Below are 26,205 nucleotides of genomic sequence, written 5' to 3'. Positions count from 1 at the left end.
GGTCAAAAGCTAATTATGATACCATGACACTGATTTATACAGAAAATTCATATGGCTGCTTAGCAAAAGGAAAAGCCACAGATAAGCTGACACATGAACTGTTACACTTTCAATATTAGAAATGTGAAACTATGAAGGCAAGAAAAGTACCACCAGGAGAGGAAAAGTCCTGGAAGGCGAGTGTCTCAGGAGGTTCCTTTGTCCGAGACAGCTCTGGAAGCCAAATTTCTTAGAAGGTTTAAAAGAAAGACCGGTTTAAAAACTGAAACATGTTGTAGGGAAACAATCAGACACTGTGAAGGGAAGCAGCACTGCCAGGAAGGGACAGAACTTCCATTTCTCAAGGTAGTGCCATTAAACTGGAAGCTTCTCTCGACTACTCACCGGTGAAAGCACTGCGGCAGATGCACCTGTAATCGTTTGTCAGCTGGACACAGTCCAGGCTCCCTCGAGGGTTGCAGGGGTTGGAGAGGCACTCGTTGATGTCCCCCTCGCAGCGCTCTCCTGCAAAGCCCTGGGGGCAGAGGCAGCTGTAGCCCCCCACCTGGTCAATGCACTGCCCTCCGTTGAAGCAGCGCGGAGCTCCCGACTCCGCGGCGCAGTCGTCCACGTTCTCCTCGCAGAGACGGCCTGGCAAGGCAGGGAACAGGGACACATTGAGGATACAGAGCTGTGGCTGCCTTTCCTATCGTGCCTGAAGTTCTGGCTTTCGTATTTCCCAGGTTCTGTAGTGCATTGCTAACTCTGAGCTCCATATGAAGTGTCAGCCAGTTCTCCTCACAGCTCAGGCACACACACAACAATCCTTTTCCAGCCCCACAACCAAGGACACCACTGCAGCTCCAGCCCCAAAAAGCACAACCAGCAGCGAATGGAGGAGAGCAGTCTGGGAGGATGGGACTGCATCACCTGCAGCTGGAATGGGACAATGAACCCCAATATGGAAATGGACCAAAACTGATCAAAGTGTGAAAACTCATCACCTCCATCCTGGGTGTAGCCTTGGCCAGGCTCTTGCAGTGCCCAAGGTGCATCCTTTGAAGATTTTTTAATAAATCCCTACTTTATTCCTTTAACTCTGTCCAGCCCCTGTTCCAGGCAGCCTCTGGAGGCATCACCTACACTTCTCATCAAGTTTTAGGCCATACCACACACAGTCCCTGAAATAAGCAGGTAAAGATCCCAGCTTAATACGCTGCACACCCTCTGCAGACAGCCAGCTTGGGATCGAGCTGAGGGTACATGTGTTTTTCATCCAGGCTGTCCTCAATGCTAGGCTATCCTGGCATTTGGCAGCTTTCATACTCGACTTAATTTAAGGGCATAATTAAAAACACAAAACCAAAGCAAGCCCAAAAAAAGATGTGCTTGATTTAGCCCTGAGACTGAGCAGAGCCCGGGAGCCCCGTGCTGTCCTCGAAAGGCTCCCCTGGAACTGGGCAAAGAGCATTTGTGGCAACAACATTAAAACAAGCAACAGCAAACTAACAAAAAAAAGCAGCTAAAACACTGATTTCCTCCTGTCTGGCTTCTGGGGACCTACAGCAAACCCCCAGCAGCAGCAGCAGCAGCCAGGGAGGGCAATTTCTTCTCCTCCCTTGTGGGATTTCCTTTCAAGGGACGAGGTCTGGTTCTGCTTTCACTACACGAGGGGATGGAGAGGGGAGGCTGAGCAAGTTTATTGCTGTTCCAACCACAGCAAGTAAAATCCTTCACCTAGATATGGAGGATGCTTATACTAGCATCAGTAAAGTAGCTTTTTATTTTCTAATTAATTAATTAATTTGCTTTTAATTAATTACAAACTGGGCCAGGGACCAAAGCTAAGTTTTACTACCCTAAATAACTGTATCAAGCCTCCTCCAATTCCTTTAATTGAAAAATAAAAATCTGTCACGTCCAAAAAGTAATTAATCTCAACAAAGGAAGACTGAAGGGTTAAAAGCAGGACACTCAGAACCTCTCAAAGGATGGTGGGGGATTTGATGGAATACAGAAATCCTGGCAATGTAGATACTGGTACATAAATACACTCCAGGATGTAGAGACCTAAAAAGCAGATTTGTTTCTGCTTTTCTTTTATTGCACTTTCTTTGCCTTTTTTATTTTTATTTTTTTTTAATTAAAGAATAATGTTAAGAACATATAATGCATGAAGAATTGGTAGTGCAATGATTTACAATGAAATAAACATTTATCCACAGTGGGGAGGTGAGCTGAGAGCCACACTAAGGGGAATGAACTGGTGATATTCATGGAAAGGAGGCAAATATATTATTTTCTAATTGTAGTTAAATTTAGTTTATGAACCAAGAATTTATCTGAAGATTTCACCTACATTGAGATAACACACTTCAGAAGGAAAAAGCTAGAGCAGTGTAAAATTTTTAACTGACTTGAGAAATCACCTTAAAAAAGAACATAAAGCTTTTACTGATGGGTTAAAATGGGTTAAATTCTGAATATCTTCAAAGGTAGAAGCCAGGTTCATAGGTCAGATATAAAAGGGAAGGCTAGGTTTCAGGAAACCTGACAATAAACAGGCTGTGGAATTATGTTTACTGAAAACTACTGATATAAACTCTGGACTATTTTTTTTCCCTTTTTTTAAAAAGGAGCTTTTAATAAAAGAGCTCAAATATGCTGAAACAGTTTAAGGTAGACTAGAGTCACTCAACTTCTTTTCTAAGACTCTGAAAAGTCCAAAAGACTCCAGGACAGAGGACACTGAAGAAATTTAAGCAAATAAAGGATATTGGAAGTTTTGTGAGAACTGAGAACATTTCCTATTTATTTCATAGCACCTTAGCCAAAAAGAAACCTTGGATTTAGTATATCAAAACTAAGGTTTGGGAGAGACCTTAACAGCAAAATCATGCATCCACATTGCCAAAGAGAGATCATACATTCCCAAGGGACACTGCCACGACCTATTCCTTTAAAAGAAAAAAAAAAAAAATTAAAAGGGAGGGGGAAAAAAAAAAAAAAAAAAAAGCAGCATTTATTTTTAAAGAGAAAATATGTGTCTCAAGGGACCCAGTGTACTTTGGGAACATTCTTCAAAGAGCATAATGCATTCCCCTTTCAACTGGTGAAACCAGCAGTCAGAGAGGAAAATTCCCTCCTCCTGTAATATTCAGTTATTGATGGCTGAGTTTCCTACCCCGAGTTCCTGGTGGGCAGGAGCACTTGAAGCGATTGACGAGGTCGATGCAGGTCCCCCCGTTCTGGCAGGGCTGGAACTGGCACTCATCCACTTCATACTCACAGTTGACACCCTGGTATCCAGCCACACACTGTGGGCACAGAAATGAGTGTGGGTGCTCTGCCAGCATCTCAGAAAGGGCAGGGGAGCCCTCCTTGGGGCAGGTTAGGGCTGCCTTTGGAGCTGAACAACTCCACGTGCTTTCAAGGGCTGCTTCAGCACACAATTCAGTCATGGGACACCCAACAGGGCACTGCAAATTTGAGTTAAGAGCGGTTTGATCGCTGCAAAGAGCAGGTCAAATCCTGATATCCTCCAGCATTGAAAGTGGCTTGGTTGTTTTGGCTTCAGGTTTACATAAAACTCATCCTTTCCCACTGGGCATGGGCTTCCAAGGCCATTCTGGAAAGCTCAGGGAGGCTGATATACAATAATCTCATGGCCTACACTGCTCTCTGCATCAGCCTTGGGAAACAGAAAGCAGTGGAAAGTGTTTCCCACCCTGAGAGGCAAGGGATACCTTGCCTATCCGACAGGGAAAATACAATATTCCTTGAATACATTTTACAAATATTTTAATATAAACCACACCTCAGGCAAAAAGCTTTTCCAGAGAAGAACCCCCCTCTCCAATAACACAGAGAGTTCACATGCTCATCACCCACAGCTCCTTCCAATCACACCTCTTAATTCAGTCTTAAAAACCTCTCAGAAGATTTTACCCCTAAGTATTCAATTTACTCCTCTGTATCACTGTCCTCTAAGAATTTATCAGTAAATATTTTGTTTATCCCTTTGTATCACTGTCCCTTAAGAATTTCTCATTAAATATTCTATTTATCCTTCTGTGTCACTGTCCCCTAAGTATTTATCAGTAAATATTTTGTTTATCCCTCTGTATCACTGTGCCTGAAGAATTTATCAGTAAATATTCTATTTATCCCTCTGTACCCCTGTGCCTCAAGTATTTATCAGTAAATATTCTATTCATCCCTTTGTATCACTGTGCCCTAAGTATTTACCAGTAAATATTCTATTCATTCCTTTGTATCACTGTCCCCTAAGAATTTATCAGTAAATATTTTGTTTATCCCTCTGTACCCCTGTGCCCTACAAATTTATCAGTAAATATTCTATTTATCCTTTTGTATCACTGTGCCCTAAGTATTAAAGTGTTCTATTTATCCCTCTGTATCACTGTGCCCTTAGTATTTATCCCTAAGTGGTCTATTTATCCCTCTGTACCTGTGCCCTAAGTATTTATCAGTAAATATTCTATTCATCCCTTTGTATCACTGTCCCCTAAGTATTTATTCATAAATATCCTATTTATCCCCCTGTATCATTGTGCCTGAACAATTTATCATTAAATACTCTATTTATCCCCCAGTGCCCCAAGCATTTACCAGTAGATATTTTATTTATCCCCCTGTACCCCAAGCATTTCCCAGTAGATATTCTGTTTATCCCTCTGTATCAATGTGCCCCAAGCATTTACCAGTAGATATTCTGTTTATCCCCCTGTGTCCCAAGCATTTACCAGTAGATATTCTGTTTATCCCCCTGTGCCCTAAGAATTTACCAGTAGATATTCTGTTTATCCCCTTGTGCCCCAAGCATTTACCAGTAGATATTTTATTTATCCCCCTGTGTCCCAAGAATTTACCAGTAGATATTCTGTTTATCCCCTTGTGTCCCAAGCATTTACCAGTAGATATTCTGTTTATCCCACTGTGTCCCAAGCATTTCCCAGTAGATATTGTATTTATCCCCCTGTGTCCCAAGCATTTCCCAGTAGATATTCTGTTATCCCTGTGTCCCAAGCATTTCCCAGTAGATATTGTATTTATCCCCCTGTGTCCCAAGCATTTCCCAGTAGATATTGTATTTATCCCCCTGTGTCCCAAGCATTTCCCAGTAGATATTCTGTTATCCCTGTGCCCCAAGCATTTACCAGTAGATATTCTGTTATCCCTGTGTCCCAAGCATTTCCCAGTAGATATTGTATTTATCCCTGTGTCCCAAGCATTTCCCAGTAGATATTGTATTTATCCCCCTGTGTCCCAAGCATTTCCCAGTAGATATTGTGTTATCCCTGTGTCCCAGGAGCCCTGTCCCAGCCCAGCCCCAGCCTCACCTCGCACTGGTATCCGCCCAGGTGGTCGCGGCAGGTGGCTCCGTTCTGGCAGGGGCTGGACTCGCACTCATCCAGCTGCACCTCGCAGTAGCTGCCCGTGTACCCCACCTGGCACTGGCAGTGGTGGCTGTTCCCCACGTTGAGGCAGTGCCCAGAGTGCTGGCACAGCTGGTCCACGGGCACTCCTGAAACAGAGGTTAAATATTTATCCCTTTGTATCACGGTGCCCTAAGTATTCATCAGTAAATATTCTATTTACCCCTCTGTATCCCTCTGCCCAAGTATTTATCATTAAATATTCTATTTATCTCTCTGTATCACTCTGTCCTAAGTATTCATCCTTTAATATTCTATTTACCCCTTTGTATTACTGTGCCCTAAGTATTTATCATTAAGTATTCTATTTACCCCTCTGTATCCCTCTGCCCTAAGTATTTCTCATTAAATATTCTATTTATCCCTCTGTATCCCTCTGCCCTAAGAATTTATCATTAAATATTCTATTTACCCCTTTGTATTACTGTGCCCTAAGTATTTATCATTAAATATTCTATTTATCCCTCTGCATCACTGTGCCCTAAGTATTTATCATTAAATATTCTATTTATCCCCCTGTACCCCTAGTATTTACCAGTAAATATTCTATTAATCCCTTTGTATCACTGTACCTAAGTATTTATCATTAAACATTCTATTCATCCCTCTGTACCCCTGTGCCCTAAGTATTTATCATTAAATATTCTATTCATCCCTTTGTATCATTCTGCCCTAAGTATTTATCATTAAATATTCTATTCATCCCTTTGTATCATTCTGCCCTAAGTATTTATCATTAAATATTCTATTCATCCCTCTGTATCACTGTGCCCTGAGTATTTATCCTTTTTTTGCTTTTGTGTGAGCAAACACACCAAACACACTCTCTGCCAGTGCTGGGAGCTCAGGCAGGGATGGGTGTGGGTAGGACCAACAAATTGAAAAGTTACAGCTTTAAAATTGAAGGGTTACTCCTTAAATTGCACTGGGTCAGAACCAAAACTGGCTTGAAAATGAAGTCACTGCTCTGTACTCTGGATCACTGGATTCAACGCTGGCATGAAGTATTTGTGCTGCTGTATTGCTTTAGCACTGGCTGGTGAATACCCACCTGGAGTACTACTGCTGCTCTACAAAGGTTCAATGTTTGTACCTAAAATGTCCCCAAAATGTATGGGAACTTTCTCCTTTCACACTCAATCTGCTTGTCTGGATTTCCTGCACAAAAGTGGCATGACAGTGTCCATCTGCCTGGGCTGCAAGCCATGTTGCCGGACACAAATTCACTTAAAAACCAAATCTTTTACATAAAAATCACCTGAAATAGAAAATTAGTACTTTGAGGGGCCGTGGTATAACCTACAAGGCTAAATAGGGCACTTAGTAATGATTATTCTCTGCTTACCATGAGCTCCAAGATGCCTTTTTTGTACAAGGACACCACGTCTCAAACCTGGCCTGCCTGGGGTTTAGCATGAAGAGCTCAAGCATTTCCAAAAAGGCAGTCTGTGTAAAACACTGCTATGGAAACTCTGAGACTTCATAAACTGTTTAATTCTCTCTTTCTTTTTTTTTTTATTTCTCTCCCTTTCTGATGATTTTGTGATGGGGAGAATCAAGACAGCCTCGACTCCCAAGCACGCCCTTGCAGGGAGTATTTTCACTTGAGAAGCGACCACCATCAACCACCTAGAGGCAAAGCTCTCTGGGGCAGGTGCAGGGGGGAAGGAGAAAATGGTTTTTTTTCTCCTGGGGAAATGTTTTTAGCCAGAGCACAGAGGATGCTGGTTTACCTCTCTGTGAAGCTGCCACTTGGCACGAGACGCTGGGCACGTCGCAGTAGGCGCCAGTCCAGCCGGGCGGGCACACGCACCGAGTCTGGGCCAGAGTCTGGACACACGTGCCTTTGTTCTTGCAGGGAGACTTGCTGCACAGATCCACCAGTGACTGCAGAGGAGAAAAGCCATGAAATACAGCAGATGCAGGAGAAACAGCACTCAGATGCAAAGAAAGCCACACTGGAAAGAGCAGGACACTACCTGCCAAACCCCAGCCAGGTACTTTTCTGGCAGTGCCTAACAAAGTTCAGGTGTACAGAGGAATAAACCCCAGATGGCAGCACTATTTCAGAATTCTCACAGCTCACCATGAAGGTGGAGCTTTGGTTTTAGCAGGTTTGATCTCTCCAGTTCCACACTAGCAGGAAGCTGCCAGCTATTCTCCCTCACTCCCCCCATCTGCACTGCTTTTTGAGGATGACAGATGTGTTTCACATTTTGATCCATAATTTTCCTCTCTATCATTAGCTCACCATGCCTGCTCTTGGCCCCATTTCCTGCAGTCTGGTCTCTCTGACTTCTTGTGTCTTCCAAGATTCGACTGAAACTCCACAATAGTTTTTTGAACCAAAGATGGGCTAAAACATGCTGCTTTTCTTGATTTCTCAGATAAAAAGAGTCTAAAACTCAGTAAAGTGATCCTATGAAAGATCCAAAATAACTGTCTGATACAATATAAACCAGCCACTAAACATAATTTCCTTTTTTAAGCAATTCAGCTTCAAATTAATACAGCTATATGATGGATTTCAAGCTGACTTGAGGAAGGGGGAGGTTTTTAAAGTGAGTAGCAGTGAATTTTGGCTGTAAAATGCAATTTCAATTGCAAAAAGTTCTGCTTTTCAGATGCAAACTGTCTCCTCACAAAGATTAAAGTTTAAAAAAAAAAAAAAAAAAAAATCTGTGCTTTCACAGGCAACCAAAAGGAAACTTGGAATTAAGTTTTATCACATGTAGTTGAGCGTGAAGAAGAAAAAACACCGAGCTCTTGCTTCTGCATTTGTAATGAGTAGCTGACTGTTTTACATGCAAATTCTAAAACTTATGAATCATTGTCTGATTTTGTGCTGCTTATTTAGCTTTGCTAATTAGGTCAAGCCAGTTTACCACTAAGACAAGAACTACAGTGTAGCTGTAATCTATAAATCTCCCCAATACAGCTTTGAGTAGTACTTATCTAAATTTAGAAAGTTCTGGTTCCTTGTATAAAATGGGTAATACATCACAACCAAGCTTAGCTGAACATAAAGCAGACTTTCTGAGAATCCACAGCATTTAATTTGGGGAAAGGAACATTAATCCTTTTCTCCAGTAAAAACAAAGCAAACATAACAGAAGAGGAACTACTGAACTTCACAGTACTGCAGGATCACTCTCATTGCTAATTCTCCCAATGAGGTTTGAGTGGTGTGCACAGAATGCATAATTAGGGGAGCAGAGGGGTTGCTTTTTTCCTATCACTTCATTACTTTGCATTCACTTCCTCCATTAGCAATACCTAGAAGCAGACCTGACAATTTAATGTCTAGCAACATTCTTCTGTAAAAGCACCTCCCCCACTGCCACTAAAATGCTTCTTTCCAACACTCACTGCTTTACAAAGACAAGCTGGCACCAAAGAGAGCTGCAAAAAATTCTGACAAAATTGTAGTGTTTCCCAGCAATTTAAGAAATTCACCTTTTTTTTTTTTTTTAATGGCAGCACTCAAGACTGCTGGTGAAGGAAGCCAATACAGAATTTACCAATCCAAAAGCAGAAATAGTCTCAAATCATTCTTGCTGTTTTGATAAGAACAGAATCAAAAGAAAGAACTCTGATTTGGAAAACATCACTCAGTTTCCACTGTGCCACGCCAAGTTAAGGGTTTTTAATGGGCACTAGTCAGTCATTTACAGTACACAGGGTTTGCAGCTCCTGTGGAAAACTAAACTGCCTGAAGTGTGCAAGCAAGGCTAAAGATTTTTATTGAGGCTGTGGATAGGACAAGAATGTCATTTACTGCCTCAAAACATTTTCTGGCTTCTCGTGAAAATAAAAAATAAAAATTTGCATTCAACCCTGATTAAAATTTACCTTCCTGTAAAAATTGAATCGGTTAAACCTAAATACTGCTAATCGGATTGATATTCTGGTTTTTGTTTTGTGCTTGCTTGCTGGGTTTGTTCTTTATTTAATACAATACTCTGTCTTCAATCAGGACAATTTTATGCTTTGAATGAAATGCAGCCATTTTCAAGGCTAACAGCTGGCTTTCATTTAAGAAAATTAATCTAGAAAGTTCCAGTGACACCTGTTCTCATAAATAACCACTTTTCTCCTCTTGCACAGAGACAGGGGATGGAACTAGATGATCTTTAAGGTCTTTTCCAGCCCATTCTGTGATTTCCAGATTTGAACAGGGGCATCTAACAGGCCTGAAGGAACAAGATCCCCTTTGGCACCTCACACCTCTCTCTTTGCTGCTGGACAGCTCAAACAGCAATGCCACCAGAAGTCACCTGAAACTTTTTTTACTCTTTTGATTCTGCTGTATTTCTCCTCACACCTGGATTTCCCAGTCTCCTCTGAGCTGGGCTCCTTTGGGATAATCTCTCATGGGGAGTTCTGTTTATCTCAGTTCTCTGGGTCAGGAAGAAAACTTCAAAACTTGTTAGGATCTTGTTTCTCGTGTTTATTAGGATGTTATCACAAAACTTGGCAGATTTTCCAGACTTTCTGCACAAGTTCAATTCATCCTGCCCCTTTGGCTCACTTTGGCTTTGATGGCACAACATGGCCCCAAACTACACAGCTGTTTTATCTTTATACTTATTCTTATCCAATTAACAATAGACATATAAATTATTTTTCTTAATGACCTAATGACCCATCACCTGTGTGCTGCACTGTGACATTTTCTATCCAATCACTTACTATTAGCCAAAACCTCTAGAAGAAGAAAATAAAGAAGGAGAAGAGACAACACCCTAAATCCTCCATCTTGTCTTGTGTTTTCTAAACTGGTTTAAACCCTAAACTTTAACTTTTTCACTCAGTGACTTAAGAAAAGTTTCTAATTTACACACTCACACTTTTAGCTTTTCTAACAGTTGTTTTCATGTAACACCATAAAAACACGCCCATAAATTTCATGTTCTATGAAATTCATTGTTCTCCTGGACCTCAGAGCCAGGCATCAGAGACAAGGGCACACACTCTGTGTCTCAGACTCCACCATCACCCACCTTGCAGTTCTTGCCAGTGTATCCCAAGGGACACAGACACCTGTAGGTGCCCAGGCTGTCCACACAGGTGCCCCTGTTGAGGCAAGGACGGGAGTCACACTCGTTGATTTCTGTCAGGCAGAAGGGCCCTGTGAACCCCAGAGGGCACTGGCAGCTGAAGGAATTGATCCCATCCACACAGGTGCCTCCATTGAAACAGGAGCTGCGAGAGAGGAGGAAGAAAGGTAAGCTGAGACAAAATGCAATTAGCTCACAGATAAAATAGAACATAAACATGACTGAAATAAGGGAGAAAAGCAGATAAAAGGACCTTCTGACCGCTGCTAACTCCTGGCTGAAGAAGCATAAATCAGAAAACAGCAATCCTAGGGGATGCCAGCTCACCCTCCAGCTCACCTTTGCCCCAGCAGACCAAGAAACTAAAGCAGGGTTTTAATGAGTCATTAGTGATGGATGTAACTTGTTTAATGAAATCTTCCCAGCCTCAATGTGACCGCAAACAGTCCCTCGTGTGGCTTGCTCAAACTGATAAATTTTATTACAAATTACAATTGTATTACAAATTATGAGAAACAAAACAATTTGCCTTCTTTTTTTTAAATCTTCAAAGGAGTCAGGGCTATGGTTTCTCAAGGAAAAAGTTTATACAACATGCAAAACACAAGCATGTTCTTCACTGAAATTATATGGAAGTATTGGTATTGCTAAATCCCTTCCTTCTCTTCTCATGAGAATCTTAAGTCCTGATTTATAAAACTACTCATACATGCCCTGGCAAAATTCAGATCAAAGGAATTATCCCCCTCCTCCCCAATCTTCTCATCCTAAGAAATTCTGCCAGGTTAGGTGTCCTAGGGAGAAGCGACTGGGAAAGTTTGGAGAATCGATGCCTCATGCAAAATTGACTCAGTTTTCCTTGTAGAGGAGCTCCTGCTCCTCTGAGATCAGACTTGAGATAATCAGTTTGATAAAGCACACAAACCAAATTCATGCCTGCTATCTGCTTTGTGCCCTGCCAAGAGAGGAGCCACTGACTCAGCTCCCTGAACTCACAGTGCAGGGAAGCAAGTTTTAAACATCGCAATTCTGTGATCACCGTAGGGATGTCAACATTAACCTACTTATCAAACATTAAACTGCTTATCAGAGAAGTTCCTCTGTCTTGGAGGCTGAATTCTGTTTCAGAGGGAGAGCAAACTGCCAATCACCTGGTGTGCTTCACCGAAACCAGGTAGCAAAAGGAGAGGGCAGCTTCTCACACAACACAGGGAAGAATCATTTGACCCAAATTCAAATCAGCCAACCACCACAGTGCTCTTCAGCAGAGCTGGGTAATTTTGGTTGAGAAGGTGTGACTGGTTTAGCTTGGCAGAGCCTTGAAAATTGCTACATCTTTAATTCATACCTGCAAGACTGGTTCCTGTCCTGACTGATAACAAAAACAAAAACAGGATGAACCTCAAGGAAGAGCCAGGAGTTCTGCTAAAACACCCCAGCATACTTCACTCCATTCAACAACTGTTGTGCAAATTAAACACACCCTCATCAGTGACACAATCCTGCTCTTAAGAAAAAGATATTAAAATACCTCCTCCTCAAGTGCAATTTTATAAAAGGCAGGAAAGATCTTTTCCATTTGAGCAGAAAATACTTAAGAAAACCAAGAGTTTTGCATAATTTGTCTCTGGTAACTAGACTAGAACAGACTACTTCTTAATTATTTTTTTTAACCATTGCAAGTTTTAAAGAATCTGTTAGAAATTGTTTCCCATCTGAGAATCTGAAGTTACTTACAATCAATCCTAAAGAAGCTTAAAATAAATATGCAGGCAGATGATGGAATCACATGTTTAACTCTCAAAGAGCTCTTAAAACTACCACATGAACCATTTATATAAGGACCAGCTGTTGAGCATTTTAACTCACTTCCACACCTCCCCCTTTAGAACGACCTCAGGTTTTATCTCAACACTGCTAAACCACAACCAATTTGTGAGCATTAAAAGACCTCTAATGATTAAACCTTTCCAGTACAGAACTTAGTGGATTTAGTGTTTCTCCTGGTTGCTTTTTCATATTATTTGCTGTCAACAACTCAGGACTAATTTACTTTTCCTGCCTTTCTAACAGTTGGCCATTGCTTCCATTTATGCAGCTTTTACATTTCTCAACAGACTAACCATTCATAACCAATTATTTCCCCTCCCCTAGGTGACAATGGCCTTGTAAAAATATGAATTATTTATATCTCAATAAGCTAGCATCTCTGTTTTAACCTTTGTTAAACCTTTTTAACCCCATAATGGAACTGCTAGAAGAAAACGAGGACCAGGCAACTGCGCTTCAGCTGATCCAGCTTTCCTGGCAAGAATCACAAGTGTGCCTGTGACAAATGGCAGGAAAAGTGAATTCCCCTGCTTAAAAGCTGCTTGAGAGCAGGCCTGGCTGGAGGGCAGGAGCAGCAGGAGAGGTGCCTCACCTCTCGGTGCACTCGTCGATGTTGCTCTCGCAGTTGGTTCCCTCGAAGCCCGGCGGGCACTTGCAGGTGTAGCTGTTGACAAAGTGGGTGCAGGTGCCCCCATTCCTGCAGGGCTCACTCAGGCACTCGTTGGTGTCTGTCTGACATTTATCCCCGTGAAATCCAGGCAGGCAGATGCATGAGAAGGAGTTTATCCCATCCACGCACGAGGCTCCGTTCTGGCAGGGATCTAGGGCAGAAAAGCACCACGGTGGGTGTTAAAATGGGTGATAGAGAAGGGCCAGGTCTAGAGAAGTGGTTTCTATGGGAAAATAAAAGATGTCACATAGCCCAGAGTGTGACAGAGTACTGAGAAGTTTTTCTGAGCCACTCTATGGAACAGGGAACTGCAAAGCATTATCAATACCAAATTTACAAGGTGTGGATCAGGGCCAACCTTCAGGTTTCTCTGCTGGAATTTGTTCCAACCAAAACCCAAAGCCTTTTGTTTTATTGTTCAACCAAAACCCAAGGTTTGGTTTAAATCTTGGTTTTAATCTTGGTTTAAAATTCAAATGCTGCTTTTGTGACAGATGCCTACTAATACAACAAAGAGTAGCAACTGTTGCTTCTTCCTTAGCACACTCTCTTTTTTTCCAGACTCTGCTCAACACAAGAGACAACTTGTGTGTTTAATTTTCAGCATGAAAGCAGTCCAGACAAATCAAAGGTGTATATTAGCACATATATCAGCACTTGTGCATTACTGAGCACTTGATATTTTTCCCAGCATCACAGACTGACTGGGGAAAGGCTGACAGAAAAGATCACAAACTCCTTCACCACCTTGGATTCTCCTCAATCACTGCATTTCTTGATATTTTCTTTATCCCTGCCATGCTCCTGCTACTTGCCCACCACAGTTTTTTGTCTAAGCCACCTCCTACTACTGTATTCCTTCTGCTTCCTCAAGTACCAATCTGCCTGAAAGATTTCTGCTTCTCAGTAACTTCTTCCTGCTTTTCTCCTTCCACTTTTGAATTTAAGACCCACATTCCTGAAGCCAGATTCCTTTTCTACTCTGCATTCCACAGAGCAAAAGCCTAATATATGAAGGCAGAGAGGGAAACTGGGAGGGGGAAGGAAAAAGGGAGAAAGCAGGGGGGTTGAAAAATAGGTTACCAAGCCTTTTTTTTTTTTTATTTAGGATTATCTTTAAGTAGTATTAAAATATGAACATGAAAATGCAAACAGACTCCACCAAAAATTTGCAGTTTATCAGAAGCATCATAAGCTAATTCTGTTTACTGGGAAATGAAGAAATGTGAAAGGTAATTAAAGCTCATTTATTGACTGAGAAACATGCTCACATGTTAAAAATTTGTATTATGAGACACACCTGCAACCATTTAAAGGTCATTTGACTACTGCAGAGAAAAAGCACATTCAAAGCAAGACCCCTGGCAGCTATGAAATGTTGTGTCTGTGGCAGCCAGCCACCTATGAGTGAAGCCAAAAGCTGTGCATTAATTCTCTGTGCCACACATTTACTGACAGAAGAAGGAGACTCGGGTATCAGCTTTTCAATAAGTTCCTGTTGTTGGAGGGTTTGTTTGCTTCATAGATTAAAAGACATTTGGCTCAAGGCATGGAAGGTTTTTGTTATGCTAAATGAAATCAGCTGTGGCAGTAATGTGAAATGCTTCTTCAGCCTCATGGGTGTGCTGCCTAAGACAACACGGGGTGAACCTCACAGCTCTCAGAACACTTGGGAGGAGGGAGAGAGATGTCCCAGCTGTTCAAAAGTGCAAGATGAACGCTTGGAGAACGTTTTTATCTTCAGACACCCACACAAAAACTAACAGGACAGGCAATGATTTTGTTGGCTTCAGTAAGCAAAGCTCTGGGTCACTGCACTGTGACACTTTTTGTGCTGTACCTGTTTGCTCAGGAAGAAGGAATCAAAAGCTCAGGCTGAGCCAGACACCTCAGAAGTTCTTTGAGCAGTGCTGCTTAGGGGGCTCCCACGGTAACTTTTGCTAACAGACTTGTTTGGATCCCTCTCTACAGCAGTCATGAATTTACATGGGTTTTTTTCCCCCAATGCAAAACACAATTTGCTAAGTTCACATTTGCTAAGTTTGCCTAAGGTCTTCAAAACTCCATTATGGTTTTAAGCTGATGGTAAAAAAATGGGGATTGGGGTTTTTTGGGGTTTTTTTGAGCAGTTGTTTTGTGTTTTTCTGGTCATTTGGTTGGGTTTTTTTTTTTTAAAAGACCCAGCCACTCTAAGAATTACAGCATTGTGAACTCCTCCAAGGTTTGATAAAGCACTTTTCAAATAGCAACAAGATGAACTTTTAAACACGTGACATTTCTCAGGAGACTCTGATTTTATCTGAGGATGATGATATAGAATATGCCCAGTAAGAAAAAGAAGCTACTATGTATTTGGTTTCCTTTATAAACAGCAGTGTCAAGGATGTGAAATTAATACTTGTTTTCTTGCAATTTGAGCCATTTCAGCACTCATCAGTGTATGGGCTACCCTCCTGCAACTGATACCTATTCCAGAACAGAGGAAGCCTTCCTGCTGCTTCATTTGTTTTCAAATATGGATTAACTGGAACTGCAACAGGACCCACTCTTCCAGGAATATTAATGTCAGACAGACATTTCAGGAAGGACTGCTATACCCCAGATTCCCACCACACCTCAATCAAACTGAACGTTGAAATACAGGTAAGCCCTGCAGTGGCACCTTAACCTGATGCATTAAAATTTCAGGCAAATACAATTTTGCATTTAACAGCACTTCTTATTCAAGTATGTAAACTCTAAGGACCTTCTCAAGTTAAGGATCTGGGAACAACAGCTGCCATCAGTTAGGATGCTGTGGTCCATTTCTAGCAGCCCAACACGCTGGATTTTGACTGACTCAAACATCACAAAGTCATCAACAACACCACCCTGAACCTTGGGGTTGTTATTTTTTTTTCTCCTTTTGGCAAGAGATTCTAAAAGAGAGCTCAAAAATCTGTCAAACAGCAGTCAGCAAAGTTATTTTTAGGGAGAAGTGGGAAGCAATGTGCTGATACCCACTGGACAGGCAGTCGTCGATGTTGCTGTCGCAGTCCCCGCCGGTGAAGCCAGGCCGGCACTCGCACAGGTAACTGCCCTGGATGTTGTGGCACAGAGCGTGGTTTTTGCAGGGCTTGGAGAGGCACTCATCGATATCCACTGTGCATCTTTCCCCTGAAATGTGGAGAGTCTGAGGGTGAGAGCCTTCACAAAGCAAGAACCCCTGACAAGAGGCCAGCGCTGCTCAGCACTGGGAGCGCAACACGCCCCCCAAATCCACCCAAATCCACCTTACCTTCCCAGCCAGGGGCACACTGGCAGGTGTAGCCTTCAGAGTCAGGAGATTCTTGGCAGATTCCCGAGTTCTCACAAGGATTAGGGGAACAAGGAGAAACCACTACCTGGCAGTTCACACCTGGGGCACAGAATGGGAAAAAAGCAGAAGAATGTGCTGCTAAGGGCTCGGTGCCTCTTGGAAGAATGAACAAAGAGGTTGTAACTCACATGGTTATCCCACACTGCAGTGGACAGCACTGGCACAGTTTGAAAAATCTCAGCTGAAGGAAGAGGAGAGCAGAGCACTCCTCATGGGCTGAGTGTAGAACCAGCCATGGTCATTTTTATGTTTAATGCCCCTCCAATTTCCAGGGCATTTATGTAAATTTCATCATTTACAAAGAAAATTAAGCTAAGCTTTCAACAGGACATTTCTTAAGGCTTAGACAAGCCCTTGCTAAGTATTCTATTACTGTATCATGTCTACAGGAACTGACTGTAATTTAACTTCATACAGCCATGGCATTTCCCATCTTGATTGCTATTTCCACAAAGTTTAATGAAAAGGAATTACTCTAAAGGTGCAATAAAGTAAAAAGGGAAAATATAACAAATTTTCTCCGAGTTTTCACCTTTGAATCCTTTCCTGCAGGTACATCTGTATCCATTCAGCAGATCCTCACAAGTTCCTCCGTTCTGGCATGGGTTTGATTTACATTCATTCCCTTCTGTTGAACAGTAATCTCCTATCCAGCCTGGGTCACAGACACACTTGTACCTTGAAAGGCAAAACAGAACTAGTTTTAGAGCATTTTTTTAGATAACTCCTCTACCAGTTTCTCCTGCAGATTAGCTTTGGAAAGAAAACCAGAACTCTCTTTAGAAGAGCCCTAAATTACTTTAGACTGCTTACCCCAGCTGTATAGTTTTGAAAATACTGAAAATAAGCCCGCCCTTAAAACCACACTCCCCTCACTACAGTTTGCACAAAGTGCTCAGTCAACCAGCAGTATGTTTCTGCTTTGATAAGACCATCTCAACATATTCAAACAAAGACAGAAAAGATAAAAAGATTTAAAAAAAAAAAAAAAAAAAGTGGAGGGGAACAATAGGTTCCAAAGATAACTAGACTGATTTAATACCAAATAGTGGTTTCAAATGAAAACAGCTGGCTGGGAGCAGGAGCAATCTTCTCCATCACGTTTCAAAATCTGAAGCAGAGCACACACCCCACCCATGTGATGAAGAAGGAAGGACTTGTTGAATCAGCCTGGACTCAGTTCACACAACACACTGCCCTGCAAACACGGTTTCCTTCGCCTGGCACAGTGTGAGCCGTACGTGGGTTTCAATGCAGAGTGACAGATGACAGACAAGACGAACAAAAATCTCTTTTCCAAGCTTACAAAGAGGCTGAATTAGCAATAAAGGCAGCCTTCCTGCCCTGCAGAGCTACCTGCAGCAGCCAACCACTGCCTTGCCCAAGTGCTGACAACACTTCCCAGGATGCAGCACGTATTTGGGAGGCTATTCCATCTACAGCTGAGAACTTTTACAGACAAAACATCCCCAAACTTACCATTACCAAAAAGAAGTCTGATTTAGGGCTCCCAAAAGCAGCATTTGGGATTCCTGGATGGGAAGATTCAGAAGCAACTACTGCCACCAAAATAAGCAGATATAATCTTCCTTTCTCTTCTCAGACACAAAACAATATGAGTAAAGCTGACCAAACCTCAGCAGTGGACAAAGTGTCCTGGGTGAAATATCTGTCCCCAGTGTAAAAGTTGTCAGCCTGTGGTGTTTGGTTAGGAAGAAAAGCACCATCCAACAATGACAGTCCCCCGTGCTCGATGTTTAGGTTTTGATGGAATAGATTGCTACTGCTCCCCCAAGATTTAATTTGGAACCATTTCTTCATTTTAATTGCATTCACTCCACTCACTAGAATCACCAAACCCTCCCTCTAGACGGTGGCAGCACACCCTGCACCACCAGCAAACACCACAGAAAAACCCAGATTGAAACACCAGCTGGTGGATGAATGGTGATGACACCTCACTGTCACAGGCAGCAGACAAACTGGGATGCTGAGAAATTAGAGAAGAACAGAATTCAGGAAGGAAAGCAAGAACACAGCAGGCAGGTCAGTGGAGTCCTTACCCAGTGGCAGTGTGTGTGCAGTTGCCATGCACACAGGGGTTGCTGAGGCAGCCATCTGCCTGGGCCTGGCAGTGGGGATGGTGGAAGCCCTCGGGGCACACGCAGCGGAAGCCGTTCACCTCGTTGACGCACGTGCCGCCGTTGTGGCAGGGGCTGGACGTGCACTCGTCGATGTCCGCGTTACAGCGGGGCCCTGCGCAGCAAAAACAGCTTCTGGAAAGAGCCTTGGCTTTGCATCTCTGCAAAAACACACAGCTCAGCAAGCGTGGAGCTCACGTGCCTCCAACCCAAGCCAAGAGAAGAGTTTCTGAGAGATTCCTGCGCCTGGAGAACAGCACTGAAACTCGGGCTGGTATTTACAAACCATTCCAGAACCGCCACTGAAAATCACCCGTTAATGCTGATTAGGAAAGCAAGAATCACTCAAGCTGGATCATGCTTGCAACAAACCTCTCCAGCTCCACTTGTCTGCAGCCTGCTCCTGTGCTCTGAGGTGCCTACGCCTGGAGTAACCAATACTGCCCAAATGTCTGCAGAAAATACAGCTCCTGTGGTTTATTGCGCAAAAGGGGCGCTAAAAAACACCGTTTCCTGTTTTGCCTGCCTCTGGTTACGACTGCAAGATCCTTGAAGCAGTGACCAAAAGGTCTTGTGAGGCTGGAAAGCTAAACAGAGTGAATGATGCAGTAAGCTGAAAGCATTTTTAACAGAAGGAAAGGACAGAGCGACAAGACCCCACGCAAGCCGGCTCCCCAAAGACTGGAATATGCCAATTCATCATATTACTGAATTATTTTAACACCAAGAGATCCAGCAGGATAACAAATATGGAATGCCAGCATCATAGGGGAGTGATAGGCATGAGTGATCAGCATCATCCCTCATCTTCTGGGGACTAGAGAGTGCCAGAGCCATAGGAAGGAAGGAGCACCAGGAGTTTAGAAAGACCCCAAGAGAAAAGCACAAGACACATGAAACCTTTTAGTGCTCTTTCTAATGCTTTTCAGATCTATTCTAATTAGAATCATTCAGTAATAAACAGTAACAAACGTGATGAGAAAGCTGTAATAAACAGTACCAACTGCTTCACAATATTTATTTTGTATTACCCTACATGGCTCAAAACACAAATGCCCTTATAAACAGTGGTAAAGATGTGCTTTAGTCATCAGAAATAGTCCTGATGTTGACTCAAGAGTTCTAAACATGGACCCAGAGGTGTCTAACCACTCATTTTTTCAGCCCCACTTTTACTGCACCAGAGAAACTTTGTAGTTTAAAAAAGAAAACAGAATAGACCATGCTATGACAGAGAAGCACTGAAAAAATCAGGTTATTCATCTGAAGGGAAGCAACTCATGGAGAACACCAAGTGAATGCTGTGATTTCACAGAAACAGAAGTACTGTTCATGGTCAAAGCCCAAGGTGGAGTCTAATCAAACACCTCTCCATATTGCCCACAATCTCTCTGTCCCTGGAAAGAGGCTGTAAATAATAAACCAAAGTCACGTGGGTTTATTTGTTATAAAACCAAGAACCATGAATTGGACTTAATTACCTAACAAGAATGGCATTTCACAGCACAGATTAGGCCATTTTTTTCTGTTTGGTGGGACTGGCTGTAACATAAGATGCTAAGATCCAAAGATTAGAAGGGTTTACTGAGGTACCAGCTGAATCCCTTGCAGTCAGTATGCAAAGCACAGCTTCCCTGGGATAACTATCTTCAAAACAACTCTGAGCTCTTGGCCAGCTGACTTTACCTGTAAATCCAGGCTTGCAGGCACAGTTGTAGCGATTAATGCCATCAATACAGTCCCCATGGATGCACGGGTTACTGGCACAGTCGTCAAAGTTGTTTTCACAGTTTACTCCTGGATTAAAAAAGAAAAGGAGTTAGAGGAGTAATGAGGGTAAATCTTACAAAGAAGGCAACAAAGCTATTTTCCCAAAATAGCCAAATTAACACCTGCTTCAAAGTCACATTGGGGGCAATTTAAACAGGTGATGATGAAGCAGCACTGCAACACCAAGGCATGCCACCTGAGCCACTGGGTGCTGACTATTGAACTTGTACTAAATACTTAAACACATTTTGAAAACTCTGCCTAATCTTTCTGCAGGCCTCATTTTTTCTGGAGTAAAGAGGAAGCAAATTCTCCCAAGACCAGTTGCAGCAGCACTAAGGGTTAGGCAATCCACACAAACACACCAAAGTTCAGCAAGGAAAAGCAGCGCGAAAACGATACTCTCACACCATCATCTGTCTCAAACCTAGCACGCAACAAGAAACAATTACATGCTTGAATCCAAGCCTTCCACCTGTGTTTTACATACCTGAGGTGCCCAGCAAGCAGTTGCACTGGTAGCCATTGACCAGGTCGATGCAGCGCCCTTGGTGGAGGCAGGGGTTGCTGTGGCACTCGTCAATCTGCTCGCTGCAGATGGCACCCATGTAGCCAGGGTTGCAGACACACGTGTATGAGTCGATGCCATCCTGGCACTCCCCGTGGTGGCAGGGATCGGGGTCACAGTTGTTGATATTCTCCTCACACAGAAGGCCAGTAAAACCTGAGGAAAAACCATCGGCAGGAGGAGTAAGTAAGGAGTTAACTGGTAGTGAATACAGAAAGGATTGTATCAAGAATCAGCAAAAGGGGTGACCGGGCACCTCAACTGCATTTCCAGCCCTGGAGCACAACACTCTGCTCTGTTCACAGCACTGCAGAAAAACATCATGCACAGAGAACCCTGGCACTGCAAGTGGTCACCTTCAGTTCATTTGGAACAGCAGCCACGAGAGGAAACATGTAAATGTCCATCAGAAATATTTACTTGCATCAGTATGAACTATCTGAAGGCACACTCCAGCCATTATTTCCTCTACACAGTAGAGTAGGACAGAGTGGGGCTGACCTTGTTAGAATGAGAAATTACTGCAAAGATGCTGCTGAAACCTTCCCAAGGGGAACTCCCTTGGCTCATGTCAAAGCTTCTGCAGCTCTGCTTAGCAGAAAGTTCCTTGCCTCTTTCACTGGGAAGCTTTTCAGTAACTGCAATCAAGCACCAACTGCAAACTCACTGAAGGCTGCATGCAACCTCTGGGTTAGGGGCAATGAAACAAAGCAGCAGTTTGGCCTGTTTCATTCTGCTTCAGCTGGGAAACATCCTGAGCAACAGAGAAGGACAGAACCTATGCACAAAAAGGGCTGAAGGGTTTGGGAAGCTGAGAGCAGCCAACAGCTCCCTCAAGAACCCTGCTTTCCATGATGGAGCAGAGGGGACAATTTCAAATAAATGGTTTTCAGAGCAACAGCTCGTGCTGCTTTCCAGCAGCTGAAGATCAGGAAGGCAGAACTTGAAATTTCAAGGCACCAACCGGAGACTGATACAAACCAAGCTGCAGGGAATTTCAACAGCTGAAGAGTGGTTCTCACCTGAGCATTTTAAGTGGATAAGAGGCTCCCCATTTTTCACACAGGTTTGTGGTTATTTCTGTGGTCAAACATACCAGGTGACGGCTAACATTTCCAAGTTCTGCGAACGTGTGCTTGGATGAATGGGTGTGGAAGTGGGTGGGGAGAGGGAAGGGAAGCTAGTTAGAGAGATGGATATAAAAAGATGTTAGGGAAGGAGGAAAAACAAACCGATAAGGGGACAAACGGTGGCAGAGGGAGGGGAAATAAAAAAAAGGGGAAGAGACAAATAAAAGAGGAGAGACCTGAAACAACCCAAGAAAAGAAAAGCCATGATCTACCACTGGGAAGGAGAAGTGGAATAATGCCAGAAGGGAAAGAAAAGACAAAAAGCAAGCAGTAAATAGAGCTATCTGTACAGCATTTGGCCAAACATTTTGCAGTTTTCAATCACGTCGGCAGCCGGCGATTACCATTCAGGGAACACATCACTCATATTATGAGATTAGCAGAGCAAGAACATACTCAAACATTATTGTCCAGTAACTGACCTGCCCCCATGAGGAATTCCACATTTCAGTCTTACAGAAGGCTGTCAATATTAAATATAACACTTAGCACAGGTTCATTCCAAAGTCATTACCTTGCCTGCTGTTGTGGCTCAACTGGGCCACTTGGAGATCAGGAATATTTCTGGATCTCTTAACTGAACATACCTCCCCAAAACATAATTTCTCTCTCTGCAGACAAGGGCTAAGCTAGGCAAAAACCATTTGAATATAGACTGTGAGAATCCTTCAGACAGGATGGAGAACAGCCCTAATACAGAGTCTCTCTTCCATTTTCAGTCAAAGATTTAACCAAGAGTTTTACTAAGAGCTGCTGCTTTGGTTGCTCTCAGCCTGAAAATGCTCCATACACCTTTTGCTTTAATGGAAGCAATTGTCTTCCCTTCTCAGGTGGGATACCTAGAATTTCTGTATTGAGGTGGTTCATGCAGCTAATTTTAGTGCCAAATTCAGAACTTGCTTTTCAAGGCACAGCTCTCCACATTGTCCTCCTCCACACCACCCAAAACCCTCCCAGGCCTGATAAGCTCTGCATACTCTGCAAATGAAAGCAACCAGAACACACACCAGCTTGAGAAAGACTAAAACAGTTTCCAAGTTTGGAGGAGATTTGAGCTTTTCCTTCTTTTTGCAAGTGTCTGCTTAGTTTGTCCCATAAAGAAAAGGAAAATTCTGACCACTGCAATAATTTCTCTCCCGGTCACAACTACTGCATTCTCCTTCTTCCAACAAATTCAGTGTCTCTTCAGGAACTTTGGGAATGCTGGAGACCACGTGTGAGAAAACCCAGGCTATTTTTAGGCTAACCTCTGCTACATTCTATGCAGTGAAGTCAAATATGCCTTAATAATTTGATTGTTGGAGTGATCCAAAACGAGAAAAGTTGCACATAAATTTAACCAACCTCACTGCACATTACTGGGACTAGGACAGCTCCAGGAACTGTTCAGCTTCACCCCTGACAGAACAGCTAAAACCAAGGCATTTCCTACCTGAACCTGTAGCATGAGCAGTGTATCAGGCACCATCAACTGAGAGCAACCAAGAGTAGCTCCTTATTGAGAATTAGAATATAACAGCTCTGAACCCTCTTATTTGACCAGATGTAAAAATGAAGATAAAAACACATCTACATCACCCCTGGAGCTCTGAAGATAAGAAAATCCTATCATTAAACCTGACGCTTCTGAATATGTAATTCACCAGGCATTAAAAAAAACCACCTGAGTTCCAGCCACAGCTCTGCCAAAATTTCTGTGTGATACCTGACAAACCATTTCAGTCACTCTCTGGCAGGCAGCTGCTGAGTGGAATTTCTTCCACAACTGCATTTCAGTCTTAGCTTTTGACATAAAATAGCCTGATGCAGCAGAAATCAGAATGCACAGCAGCACTGCTCTGTCCATCTCTTGTTTTTCAACTGCACATGATATAATCTGGCTTGGGAGAAAGGGAGGTAAACCACAGATTAGAGCCTTCACACTGATGCTTTTCCATATGTGGATTCCATATTTAATACAGAAGAAGCTGTCGTCTTCTGGGAAGTAAAAGATGGTGCTGAAAGAGGGAAGCCAGAGCTCCCATCAGCTGTGAACTGAACTGCCACAAGTGAAAGGCTTTCTCTCCTTAAATACTATTCCCTGCACAAAGGAGTGGACAAAGCTCTGCAACAAACAAATTTCAGAGAGAGAGAGAAAAACCACTGACATCTTTGTGACCAGCCTTTCATGTGTTTAGGTTACCTCCATCCAGGGGCTCTGAACACAAGACTGACCTGTGGCACACTGGCACTCGTAGCCATTGGGGTGGTCAATGCATTTGGCTCCGTTGAGACACGGCGTGCTGGAACAGTCGTCTATGTCAATCTGACACACGGCACCGCTGAATCCTGAAAGGCACAGGAACTGATGGAAACCCAGGAGCTCATCCAGACAGCTGCACTGTCAGGGATTACCCACTGGCACACCCTCAAACCCACCCAAACCTCAGCTCAGCAAATCTACACCACGCCCTGGGTGGACTGGCTCCTTGTCCAACCCACCCTCCAAAGGTTCTGTCTTCCAAGCCAAAGCTGGGATGGCCAAATCAAACAGAAATAATGCAGCATGCCTGCCTGTAAAACTGAGAGCCCACCAATAAAAATCTTTGAGGTAATCAAAGCAAGTAGCTAAAAATAAAACAACAGTGCATACATCACTAGAGCGCTCAGAGTCACTACAGCAGAGTGGAATGTGCTCCAATGCAATATATACAATATAGCACTGGAGCTTTCAATACACTGCTTGAAATAGTTAACAAAGAACTGACAGGTGATGTCAGGTGATGCAGATCCTCAGGCAGTTTGAGAAAAATAAAAAATTAAAAACCATCAGGAATTCTTGGAGGAAAGAGCTAAAGCAAGAGCCTGAAGATCATTAGTCAATAAGAAGGGATGCATGTCACGAATATTCTGTACTCGAAATTTTTTGGTAAGCCATGAAGAAAACAAGTGATGTTCACTCTACAGCTAACATTGATCCCTCAGCTCAGCTGTTTTCCTTTTCTAGTGGAGCCAAATTCATCTCACTCCTCATGCAAGCAGCATCTGCAAAAAAGCTAAACCAGCTTCTGCCTGAAATCCTCAGAGAAAGACAAAAAGCCTGCAGAGGGTCTGGCCTCTGAAATATGCTGAGAACCTCACTATAATTTCCACAACAACAGAAGCTCACTTTGCCAGCTGCCCTTTTAGCTGAGGTGTCCAACTGTGTGCTTGTCAATTCTTGCCCTATTATAAGCACAACATTATTGCAACCAATATGAAACTATTCTGATTTAATATTGATGGCACCCCACTCAAACAGCTGCTGCCTTAAGAACAGCAGAAACTCACAAGAAACACAACATCTGTGCAGCTCTTGGTGGGGTAAAGCAGGAAAAGCTTTCAGAAATAAGAACTCACCAGGAGGACAGACACAGAGGAAGCGGTTGACCTTATCAAGACACACTCCATTGTTCACACAGGGATTACTTAGACATTCATCAATATCTTCTTCACAGTGAACTCCTTTAAAACCTGTCAAAAAAATAAAAATAAATGAGAAGAGGTGACTGAAGGCTGTAGAAGGTGCCCTTGAGAGCATAACTGCCTCTTATACCAGTGCTGAAAGTCTAAGCAGAGTTTCATTGCAGGTTTGCAGTCTGGACAGAAACTATGAGGTAAGAACACACACCAGAGGTTTAAAAAGGGATTGATTGTGTAGGTTTCACTGTTGCTGAAGATGCTCACCTAACCAGCAATAGCAGAAGTCTATGCTGAATTCACATCTGATGTTTTTTTTCCACTTGAGAAGGGGTTATGTTAATTACTTTGTAAAAGGTATATAAACAAACACAACAGATAGTTTTAGCTCAAGGGCTTTCAGCTAAAGGCAGAGCACAAGAAAAACATTAAGAAGGGTGAAATATTTGGAGAACTAGCATTCCACCTTTTAAAGCATATTAAAGATTAATAAATACTATATTAATAAAAATTCCTTGTAATTGTTATGGTATCAGCAGACACCATGACAATTTTATCATATATTTTAATACATAAGCACAACATTTTCTATCTAACATTTCTTTCTATCAGGGTGCAAAACAGAAAACTAACGTTGGACATTGCAAATTTTACAAATTGGCCATGCAAATTTTGCAAGGACAATTTCAACCAAGTAGTTATTCTTACAGTGACTTCCTCAGTTCAACAGGAGCTTGCATTATTTGGGGGTATTTTAAGCAAAGAAAAACCCCAAACACCATTCTCCAAAATCATCATATGC

The 26,205-nt window shown here is 42.7% G+C and overlaps 1 protein-coding gene and 1 long non-coding RNA gene across 3 annotated transcripts in view; one reads left to right on the top strand and one right to left on the bottom strand.

Annotated features, from left to right (window-relative positions):
* Positions 1 to 26,205, bottom strand: part of NOTCH2 (notch receptor 2) — an 86,204-nt gene that overhangs the window by 16,959 nt on the left and 43,040 nt on the right. For both annotated transcript variants that reach the window (XM_086841883.1, XM_086841885.1), the window contains exons 9-22: positions 25,344 to 25,457; positions 24,180 to 24,293; positions 20,758 to 20,991; positions 20,184 to 20,294; positions 18,420 to 18,612; positions 16,889 to 17,034; positions 16,276 to 16,395; positions 16,002 to 16,154; positions 12,921 to 13,149; positions 10,442 to 10,643; positions 7,172 to 7,325; positions 5,343 to 5,527; positions 3,164 to 3,296; positions 385 to 630 (exon numbers count right to left, since the gene is read on the bottom strand). In XM_086841883.1, the coding sequence (XP_086698009.1) occupies positions 385 to 630; positions 3,164 to 3,296; positions 5,343 to 5,527; positions 7,172 to 7,325; positions 10,442 to 10,643; positions 12,921 to 13,149; positions 16,002 to 16,154; positions 16,276 to 16,395; positions 16,889 to 17,034; positions 18,420 to 18,612; positions 20,184 to 20,294; positions 20,758 to 20,991; positions 24,180 to 24,293; positions 25,344 to 25,457 (2,334 nt within the window). The remainder of the gene's footprint in view (positions 1 to 384; positions 631 to 3,163; positions 3,297 to 5,342; positions 5,528 to 7,171; positions 7,326 to 10,441; positions 10,644 to 12,920; positions 13,150 to 16,001; positions 16,155 to 16,275; positions 16,396 to 16,888; positions 17,035 to 18,419; positions 18,613 to 20,183; positions 20,295 to 20,757; positions 20,992 to 24,179; positions 24,294 to 25,343; positions 25,458 to 26,205) is intronic.
* Positions 14,362 to 16,870, top strand: LOC147651424 (uncharacterized). Its single transcript, XR_015273773.1, has 2 exons — positions 14,362 to 14,928; positions 15,417 to 16,870. It is a non-coding gene; the product is annotated as an uncharacterized LOC147651424 (long non-coding RNA).

Source organism: Cyanistes caeruleus, chromosome 9, assembly GCF_971803275.1.
Source record: "Cyanistes caeruleus chromosome 9, bCyaCae1.hap1.1, whole genome shotgun sequence".
Lineage (NCBI taxonomy): Eukaryota > Metazoa > Chordata > Aves > Passeriformes > Paridae > Cyanistes > Cyanistes caeruleus.
Note: the sequence above shows the minus strand (reverse complement) of the source record. Positions and strands in the feature narration are given on the sequence as shown.